The 10,760-nt window shown below is 34.8% G+C and overlaps 1 protein-coding gene across 2 annotated transcripts; it reads right to left on the reverse strand.

Moving 5' to 3' along the window:
- Positions 1-208: 208 nt before the first annotated feature.
- On the reverse strand, positions 209-1,823 carry LOC133294893 (probable glutathione S-transferase). 2 transcript variants are annotated; one of them, XM_061493653.1, is made up of 3 exons: positions 1,555-1,823; positions 1,416-1,473; positions 209-788 (listed from the first exon to the last, which is right to left on the reverse strand). In XM_061493653.1, the coding sequence occupies exons 1-3, from the start codon at positions 1,728-1,730 to the stop codon at positions 444-446; spliced, it is 579 nt and encodes a 192-aa protein (XP_061349637.1). In that variant the 5' UTR covers positions 1,731-1,823; the 3' UTR covers positions 209-443. The 2 variants fall into 2 exon arrangements, with proteins under 2 accessions (XP_061349637.1, XP_061349636.1); XM_061493652.1 differs by having other exon boundaries at positions 1,416-1,810.
- Between the last annotated feature and the right edge of the window lie 8,937 nt (positions 1,824-10,760).

The raw sequence follows: 10,760 nt of genomic DNA on the forward strand, positions 1-10,760 counted from the left end.
CTCGATCAGTGATGACTTGGATAAATAATAAAGGATTTTTTATAAGACTCTACATTGGACGGACCCCAAAAATTATATAAAGACGATCTTATTGAAGTATTATGATGTAATTAAATAACATTTCCATTTTCAGATCAGCCCAGCATGGCGAGCAATGGAAGAAATTGTTACATAAAAAATAAAATTCACAACGAACTTTTGGATGACATAGACTATAACCCAATGAGTAGAAATATATAATAATGCAGAAAAGACTCGATTACCATACCAACAAACACATCAAAGATACATCTCAAGTATTTCAAAACCTACACATTACTGCAAAAAGCATATAAAGTTTGGCACATCTAAGTGCCTTCAATTACATAATTATTTATTTTTGAAAGGTGGAGCAGACATCAAAGAAAAGACAGTTACTTCACAATGGCTATTACGCCTCCAATCTACTCAATGCCCATCTTCTTCCTTACCTCCAAAATGAACTCATAGACCTTATGCTGGTCAGGAAGAGACTTGGAAACACTCTCTTTCTGCATGCACCTCTTGACCCAAGCAATAAACTTGGGGCACTCACTCTCTGTCTTGAAGTTGCCAAAAGTCTCATAAGCTTTAAACCAAGAGTAGAATGGAACAAGTGCTAAATCCACAAAGCCAATCTTGTCTCCACCAAAATAAGTCTTGTCTCCAAGCTGTTCCTCCAACAATTTAATGGCATCTATGAAGTCCTTCCTAGCAGCTTCTTGTTCTTCTCCTTTTGTTGTCCAAAGCTGCTTTCCAATTTCATATATCTATTTGACATTTGAGTTGTGAATTAACACTCTAATTAGATCATAAAATGTAAGAATCAGAAAGGGGAAGAACCACCAAGAACCAACACTGACTAATATCTATAAAAGATATACAAAAAAGGGATGTTAAAGATAATCCAAACACTTTTTATTGTAAAACATAACAGCCACTTATTATTTTATTTTTTTGGATCGATACGTATATCCTCCAAGGGAGGCTCCCTGTTCAAGCCGGAAACATTGGCAAACTTCAACTCAACTTTATTTGAACCAACTCCTTTGGTACACTTTAATCACACATAAACAAGATCTTTAGGCAGATGAATAGGAAAAAAAAAATTCAAAGAACAAAACTTTCAAATAGGGAAAGTTGTTCAACTAATGAACTAAGATAGGTTGTGGAGAATCTTGAAAGAAAATGTGCCTAATAAAAGTAGCTATTCCTATTTCTTCATGGGGACCATTTTCCTTTCATATGCATCTTACATACCAGATTACAACCAAAAGGGTCAGAAATAATAGCAGGCGCGCAGCAACATGTATATAACCCAATTACATCATTATATACTAAAAACATATCTATAGAAGCAAAGATATAGAAATTAGAAGCAAAACACAAAAGGGTACCTTCTTGTCAACAAAATCAGCCCAGAATCTAGCCTGTGCTCTCTGGTAAGGATCAGAAGGCAAGAAAGGAGATCTATCATTCCAGACCTCATCAATGTACTGAACAGCAATGAGAGACTCACAAATGGGCTTGCCATTGTGGATAAGAACCGGGATTTTCTTGTGAACCGGGTTCATTTGGAGTAGCAGAGGGCTCTTGTTCCACAAGTCCTCTTCTTTGTACTCGTACTTGATGCCCTTTTCAGCAAGTGCAATCCTAATCCTCATCCCAAAAGGACTTGGCCAGAAATCTAGCAGAACCACCTCATTCGCCATCTTTGAGTTAAATGATGATACACAAAAAATATGAAAAAAAAACCCACCAAAACTCGAAGAATGATTTGTAGTGACAAGAACAGGCTTCAGGCGTGTTAATTTATAGAGTGACTTTGGAATGAATACACGTGGACTCTAGAATGTGTTCGCAACCGCATAGGCGTAATCTTCTAGGTTTGCTCTAGATTATTGTACATTTATTTATTTATATTTTTTTTTTATAAAAATTGTACATTTATTTTTACTACTACTATGTTGTAGCATATTCTAGGATTTTTTTCTTTTCTTTCGGCCTGTGTGTGTGTTTTTTTTTTCTTTTGATAAGTTCTAGGACCTTCCAAATGGAATTAGAGTCTTTAACGTGTCAACTGTCAAGGCAGGCTTATGTTAAATCAGCATCAGCAAAGGTATTTTGTTTCTTCTACCCTTTTATGGATTCCAATCTATTATCCAATTCAATTTTTAAGTGTGATGTACTCCCTTGCATCATCGTGCCAAATTCATACCATTAATGTTACTAGAATGAAAATTGATACTCCTTTTATTTTACTCATTCTTTATTTAGGGAAAGAGTTTTAAAAATTAAATTAGTTCGGCAGGCTGAATTTGTGGTAGGATTTATCGGATTTATACGAAAGCAATTTAGGACCTAGTATATTGGCATGCTTACCGATTATCTTTGTTAGACAATTATCTCTTGGTGTGCAGATCTCGTGTAGAATCTTCCCTTGTATAATTCATCTTCACGAACTGCTCACCTCAGCGCCGCAGCACGAACTACCTCTTTGTAGCTAGACTGTGTCAGATCTTTTAGACTATGTCTCAAGGAGAAATGGCAAGTGTGTAGGCACTCTCTCACTTTCAGGGAGATGACCTTACCTCAGCCTCTGCAAGCACCAAGTAAAGACTAGAGAGGCTGATGACTTAAGTGTAGAATATATATGGATTCCAAGAAACCCTAACCCTAAGCAAATGAGCTTTAGGCTTCTTGGGCTCTTCTTACACACTAGGCCCTATTGGGCTTCGGTGAAAGAAAAAAATCCAACAATCTACCACTTGCTCTTGAGTACAAACTTGAGCCCAAAGCCCTAGTCCATGTATCCCACTAGTCGTCATCAACTGAAATTGCCTCGTCCTTTATCGTGAGCTAGCCTGGTGATCTACCATATGTTATCAATCAAGGCTCTTGATAATCAACGAATGATTATCTAATTCGGTGCTACTCCACTAAAAGCCCGAACTTGAACTCCAAGATTAATAACACTTATAATACGAATATGCATCGCCCCTTTGTAGAATATCTATAATTGATTGACAAGTTTTTTGTAACTCAATGAATTATTTATTCCCTTGACTATGATAGTTTCTCTAATGGATTACATGCACTGGCCAGTGTCTTCAATATACAGGTACCAAAACATATATCCTACAAATTCCATGTTGTTTATCTCATAAATACCGAAAATCAAATAATCTCACTCCCAAAATACCGAGTTATTGGCCGTCAATAGATCGAACCTCACCCGTTGGTAAATCAAAGAATGAAAACTATTTGATTACTTATTTATAATAAACTCAAGATTAAAAGCAATTACATAACTATAGTTAACTGTTGATTTGATGCCTTATGACAGAAAAACAACATTAATCAAATCTCTCCTTGATCCTTTCAATGTGAAGGTTAATTCACACCAATATTTTACAATGATTTGGGCAAAACCATTTCATAAAATATTGCAGCCTAAATAAAGTGTCAAACTTTATTTAACAGCTGTGAATCTATTTATCAATTATGAGAACCTATGATTATATCCTCCATGAACGTATCCATATGATCATATACTCCACAATTGATCCGGACCTTGATGTTTGTAAATAGTGCGCAAAATAAATAAATAAAACCTCATTTGTAAAATTCAAAAAATGATTACATTGGTTCATTGTCTTACTCAAGAGCACAACGAACCCAATATCTCTCACTCGTTTAATGCAAGTCTGGGATTCACCTAAGACCCAAAGAAGTAACATATCTCGCGAACACAAGTTCAGGCAAACTCTTAGTAACTGGGTCTATAAGATCCACCTCCAATGCTATCTGAGTTTAATGAAAAAAAATGATAGCTTGAGGTTGATTTCTTGAGTCAATATCCACTTGAAATAACTGAATTTGTAAAAATTCAGTTTTTCAAGAATCCCACTAGAATATACATTATATAATCTCTCGTTCTCCAAAGATACTTGAGTATATGCTTAACAATAATCTAGTGTTCCTCTAGGTTCAGAATAGTACCGTCTCACTACTCCCACTGCATAACAGATGTCTGGTTTAACACCCAACATTATATGCATGAGACTACCTTTTGCCAAAGCATAAGGTATCATGCTCATGCATTCTTCCTTCTCAGGAGTCTTTGGTTACTCCTTAGGAAGATGAATTTCACATCTGAGAATTATAATTCTTCTCTTTGAATTCTTATGTTGAATTTTGGCAAGAGTTTGGTCAATGTAAGTAGCCTGAGGTGATGCCAACAACTTATTCTTCCGGTCTCATAAGAGTTTTATACCAAGAATATAATTGCTTCCCCAGTACTTCCATACCAAAACACTAACTTAGCCAACTTTTTATGCTTGATATTTCCTCCACGTTGTTTCCAATAAAAAGCATATCATCTACATAAAGTACCAGGAAAAACTATTGTCTTCCATTGGATCCTTTTCATACAAATACACATCATTCATCAAGGTTCTCTCAAAATCAAAATTTTGATAACCTAATCAAAAAATGATGTTCCAAGACCTGGATGCTTGCTTAAGTCCATGAAATAGACTTTCACAACTTGCATACCATGTGTTTCTGCCCATTTGCTATAAACCCTTTTGGTTTTTGTATGCAGATATCCTGACGTCCAACTCCCAAAATTAAATCTCATAATTTAGACTTATAGCAGCAACTAAAAAATCTGGATAGACTCAAACATGGCGTCTGGCAAAAATTACCTCCAAGCTGGCTTTGAAGGTTTTCACCTCCTTGTCCATCCTCTCTTTGCCTTTTATGTCCATATGCACCTAGTGGATTTTACCCCTCTTGGTGCCTTTACTAGGGCTGAACGGAGTTGAAATACAAGTATTCCATCTATTGTTCATAGCTTGAGCAACACTTGATCAACAACATCTTCTAGTGTATTATCGTAATTAGTAGGATCAATGTCACTCAACAAGAGACAACTTGAGAGTTAACAAGGTTCTCTCCCACTACGAATGTACCATACTAGACCTTGTGTATTTATAGATAGATCAAAGATTGGGTCAAATGATGGATCTTCAATTTCTTGAGGATCCACTTATTCTTGATATTATTCTTCCATATGTGATACTAATATTTTTACTAGTTTCATTTACATATTATCATGTTGAATTTCCAATTATTGTTTCCTTGTTTGTTCACCTAGAGATATATATTTCCCCTCTTGAACAATCAAGGGAACAGTGGATGAAGCTTCTAGAGATTCTGGAAATTCTTGATCTGAGAGGAATCTCATCAAGAATAACCTTACTTAAGAGCTTATAATTTCTCATCTAGTCGTCCTTTAAGAAAATCATGTGAGTGCTCACTTAGATTATCTTGTCCTTAAGACTAAATAAGAAATCATCCTTGGTTCTCTTAGGGTAGCCAAAAGATATGCACTCTTCCGTACGAGATTCCATCTTATTTGACTGCTATTGTAGGACGTGTGCCATAACACCTTAAATCTGAATATGGTTTGATCTGGGCTTGCACTCTTTCCATAATTCTTTAAGTTTCTTTTCAACAAACTTTGACAGAACCAAGTTAAGAAGGTACATCTCTTTCTCTTAGGCATCTCCCTATAACAACATTAGCAAAGATGAATAACTGAACATGGTCTTCACCAAGTCTAGAAATGTTTGATTATTGCATACTGCAACTTCATTCAACTAACACGTTCCTAGAGTTGACAGTTATGAAAATTATCCTCTATTAAATCAGGTAAAACCTGAACTTACCAAACAGGTAGCCAACACTTTCGTTAGACCAAAGTGTTTTTATTTGAACACCTAGATGCTTTTCTACCTCAAACTTAAACTTCTTGGAAATTTCCAAAAGCTTTAGACTTATGGCGCACTAGGTTCATCTGTCCAAATCCAGAGTAAACATTCACATAATGAAGTACTCATCACCTCTTCTGGCTTGAACGCTAATTGGTCCACATACATTAGTATGTACCAGTTTCAGCCAAATTCTTTTGATCTTGTAGGATTGCTTGGCCATTTTACCTTCCAAATAGGACCAACATGTAGCTTTTAGTTAAAATATTCTTGAACTTTCAATCTATCTTTTTTAACTAAACCATGTTTCCTATTTGAGGTAATCTGACACTCAATCATAAAGGCCAAAAATATGTTTCATTTAAAACTTTTATTTCTTTGGTGAATGTTCTTGTTCATCATCCTTTCCATTCAACAAAATAAAATTAGAGGGGGAGGGTATAGGACATAGGTAATAAAGACTATTTAAACAATGTACCAGAACAAACAAGACGAAGATGAACTTCGAAACGTAACTGAGGAATCAATTGCATTGTCAAACCATGTTTTAACCAAAACAACTAACAATAATTGAATTCCGCTTGAAATTCGGAACAAATAAACAGTCACCCAAAACCATAGTCTTTTAAATAACTTGTCGTACTGCAAATGCAGACACAAGTTCCCATTTTTTAAGCTTAAAAATATCTTTGTCCACTGCTGACAGGCATGCCATGTTTGAACTACTGCAAAGAGTAACAAACATAATCAGTGGTTTTTGAATCAATGATTCATTCACTAATCATGCCTTAATATACCCATGTCTGGTTCTTTTCATCACATGTGGGCAATTTTTCTTTCAGTGTCCCTCTAGTCTGCACTTGAAGCACTTGCCTTGCGGCTTCTTCATAGCAACTGGTTTGACAACTGATAACCAAGTTATTTTGTTCTTGTTACTACCCTTGGATTTTTCCTTAGATTTAACAAGACTTTTAGCAAAACCTGCGCTGACTGCATTCTGTCTAGAAGATCTGCTAGACGCAGCAAACATGTCATTAAGAGTCTTAAGCATCTCCACTCCACTCTTAACCATGTACACTTGTTTATGCAAGTGTTTGGAAAGACTGACAAGAACATAATAGCGGACTACCATATTTGTCTTTTTCCAATCTGAGTATTGCATCTTTGTTTCCTTAGACTCATCCTCTGCAGGTTTCTATGGCCCTCGTATTGTCAGGACAAATTTTAGCTTTCATGTTTTAGAACAATATCAAAATTTGATTTTCACTTATTCATAGTTAGTACCATCTAGAGATTTTTGACTCAAAAATCATTTCTAAGATATTTTCTGAAAACATACAAGGCACACAATTACAAACAAATAATGCAATAAACAAACGAAGTGCAAGTAGATTCTCATAACTACTCATGTTTATTGTTAACATTCCTTCAGTTTTCTTAACAAGGCTTACGATGGACAAGTCACTTATAAAAGCCAAAATTATTATTTGGGCTTTCAGTGCCATTGCCAGAGACTCGATGGGAAGGTTAACAATTTTACCAAAGTTGAATATAATTAACCATTGTTTAATTTCAAAATTATATTGCTGACGACGAGTCGTACAATACTTTACTAAAATTTTGAAATTATTAAGATTTAATCTAGTGAAATCTGATTATCCTTATCCGATGGGGCTTCAGCGATAACCATTTCACTAATAAACCCACAAATGGAGCCCGCAAGATTTAAAATTAATTAATTACTTTTTAAAACCTTCACCCATTCAACATTTTTTATTAGAAAATTTTCATAAGCTTTGTCGAATTAATTGTTTAATTTCAAAATTATCTTTAATAACTTAGTATTGCCGATGATGGGCCTTACAATACTTTATTAAAATTTTGAAATTATTAAGGCCCAATAAAATCCAATCACTCTTATCAGTTCGGGCCTCACATGATTATTTTATTGATAGGCCCACAATACGTCTGAAGGTTAAATTAATTTCATAATTTAAATCTCATCCTATTCAACAAGATCAATTTTTCCAAATTTCTAAGAATTGTTTAAATAAGAGTAACCTTTGTTTGATTTCAAAAACTATGTAAGTAAGAGCGTCGATGAATGTGTATCACTTAGCTTATCAGAATTTTGAAATCATTAAGGTCCTAAAATCCGGTCATTATAGGCAGCGTGTGCTTCACACAATCATGATACATGATTGTGGTATGCAACGTGTGTTTAACACATGACCATTTTAGAATATCTACAAATTACTCGCAAAATAAACTATTCTCTTAGGAAACTTTCTAAATTATCATCCAAATAACTAATTTAATTATTAATCTAGATTTCAGCAATCATAATAATAATAATTTATTAGGATAAATTGAAATTAAAATAATTACCATAACGATCATAAAATTCGTTATGCACATATTTTAAAATTATTTTTCTAGATTTAAATCATCCGAATAATTGATTTAATTATTAATCTAGATTTCTGCAATCATAATAATTATCATTTATGAGGATAATTTGAAATCAAAATAATTACCATAACGATCATTAAATTATTAAATTCGTTATGCACATATTCCAAAAAAATTAGAATTAATCGTCATAATGACCATTAATTCATCCTAATAAATGTAATAACTATTACATTTAAAATTTAAAATATGAATTGATTACCATAATGACTATTAATCTAGTCGTACAAACATAACAATCATCATGCTCATGTAATTTAACAAGTTATGCAACAATATGGCACCACCTATTCTATATAACATGTTATCACATCAAGCATGTTATCAATCATATAACTCATCCATTCAAAAAAAAAATAAAGCAATTAATCATTAAAAACTTTAATCTATGGTTTCTTAAAATAATATAAAATTACAAAATAAAAAAAGGAAACTTTGCGGCTGATTTGCTCTTTCCTTATGGTCTATAGGTTCTTTTTCAAGCCCTTCTATGCTAATCATGGACCCAAAGGCTCAAAATATCAAATTTTGGCGAGGAACCCTGTAAGAACCCGCACTGCTAATTAATGTAATTAATTAGATAATTATGAGATTAATGAGATAATTCCATAATTGACCTTAATAATTATGAGAAGACTTAAATAAATATAGAAAGTGATTATAAATGCTGAAAGTCGCTTTTCGGACGAAAAGTGCAGATACCGGTTCTGCTACTCGGTATAAATGCGTACAGATAAAGTATCCCAAAAAATTATAATAAGTGTAGAAATATTCCTAAAATAATATGTACGACTAGTAAAACAAGTTTCAGGTCAAAATAATGAGAATTGATGCCAGAACTGATATTGGCTATGGAAAAGCGCGTACCGGAAAGGTGCCGCGAATAAAAATATGATAAATCTTAGAAAAATGAGTAGGTTCAGAATCCTAAGTTTGGGATTAAAATACTACGCGTAGCTATTAGTGCTAATACTGTGCGCTTAAGATTAAACTGGCTATAAATACGACTTTTGCACTAAACCCTAGGCATTCCCTATTGTTTTTACGTGGCTTTAGGTGGCTGACCAGCCTTTTTTTCACCTTTCCATTGTATCTTCTCCATCCTTTGAGCCTAGAGGTCCATTCCTTCATGAAATCTTCACCTAAACACTTAGTGTGAGTGAGAGTGAGCTTTGGGAGTGCGTAGGTGGTCCGTTTCTGGTTTGTTGCAGCATCTAGTTGGTGTGTGGGAAGACTGAGCTCTCTGTTTGAGGGCTGAGTTGGTGGTCCTCTTGGGTGAGAGCCATTTCCTTGCCTTTGGAGGCTTCAAGGAGCCACTTTTTGATGTACAGAACCCCCTTTGATCACATTTTCGTTTGCCTTGTGAAGTCAGAACCTTGGTGTTGTGTTGAAGGCTTCCTTTCTGTTTCATTTTCAGAGTTTGGAGCTCTTGAGGTGAGCCATGATCACCTTTTTGTCATTTTGGAGTTTTAAGCTTGTTTAATCGGTTAATAAGTGAAACTTTAACCATTTGAGTAAAAGAAGGTGTTTATGAGTTCATAACATGTTGGTGTTCATCTGTTTAGGGAGTCATTGGACTCCCAATCGCGTTTGGACCCTTAAAAATGGGATTATGCAGATCACTGTTCGTATTTCTGCATTCTGGTGAAGAAGTATTCGAATACTTTTCGAGTGGTATTCCAATACTTGTTCACTGGTAGTCGAATACTCCTTGTGTTCGCGAGATATGTTACTTCTTTGGGTCTTAGTCGAATACTTAATCACTTAATGGAATCTGAGCTATGATTATTGATGATTAATTATGGTATGGGCAGATTGTGATTGTGCTGTTTGTGGGCCTTGAGCTTGTGTGAACTCTTGGTTTGGATAGCTAGCTTACAAGGTAAGCTTTCGTGTCCTCGGTTTAGCCATTGTTGGTTCCACCATACCCCATGGGGAAATGATTTATATTCATGATGTGTTTTCATGCTTTGATGATTGGAATGCTTTTGAACTGTTATGTGTAAGGGCCTTATAATATACATGTGTTGTTCCACTTTGACGGTAAGCCTGAGTATGTAGCGTCATACAAGATGGTGAGACTGGGGTGGATGCAAGTAGTGTCTTGCACTATTTGTAGGAGATAGACGTATATCCTGTATTTCTCTGGCCAGTAGATTATATTGACACACATGACATGGTTATCTGTGCATTACACTGACTTTGGAACTTATATATATATATATATATTGTGAAAACTGCTTTAGAACTTATATTGCACATGTAAGTGAGCTTGGGGTGGAAGAACCTTGAGGATCCCTTGTCTTACTGAGATTTCTTTTTAGAGATCTCACCCCACATTTGGGGCACCATTTTAGGTTCAGGTAATGCGAGGGTTGAGACCTCAAGCGGCAGGAGGCCGTAGATTAGTTGAATTATATGTTGTTATGCTGATTATATTGGATGCTGGATTATGTCTGCTGCTATTTTGTTGATTAGCTATGATTATGTTGT

The sequence above is a fragment of the Gastrolobium bilobum genome, unplaced genomic scaffold (genome assembly GCF_033153095.1).
Source record: "Gastrolobium bilobum isolate Gb01-03AN ecotype WA unplaced genomic scaffold, APGP_CSIRO_Gbil_v1 utg78367, whole genome shotgun sequence".
Classification (NCBI taxonomy): domain Eukaryota; kingdom Viridiplantae; phylum Streptophyta; class Magnoliopsida; order Fabales; family Fabaceae; genus Gastrolobium; species Gastrolobium bilobum.

What these genes read in the sequence shown, in the direction of transcription:
- LOC133294893 (XM_061493652.1), bottom strand. Translation starts at nt 1,730, where the DNA reads ATGGCGAATGAGGTGGTTCTGCTAGATTTCTGGCCAAGTCCTTTTGGG. An exon ending in CTGATTTTGTTGACAAGAAG is followed by an intron (nt 789 to 1,415) that starts GTACCCTTTTGT and finishes AATGTCAAATAG; the next exon opens with ATATATGAAATTGGAAAGCA.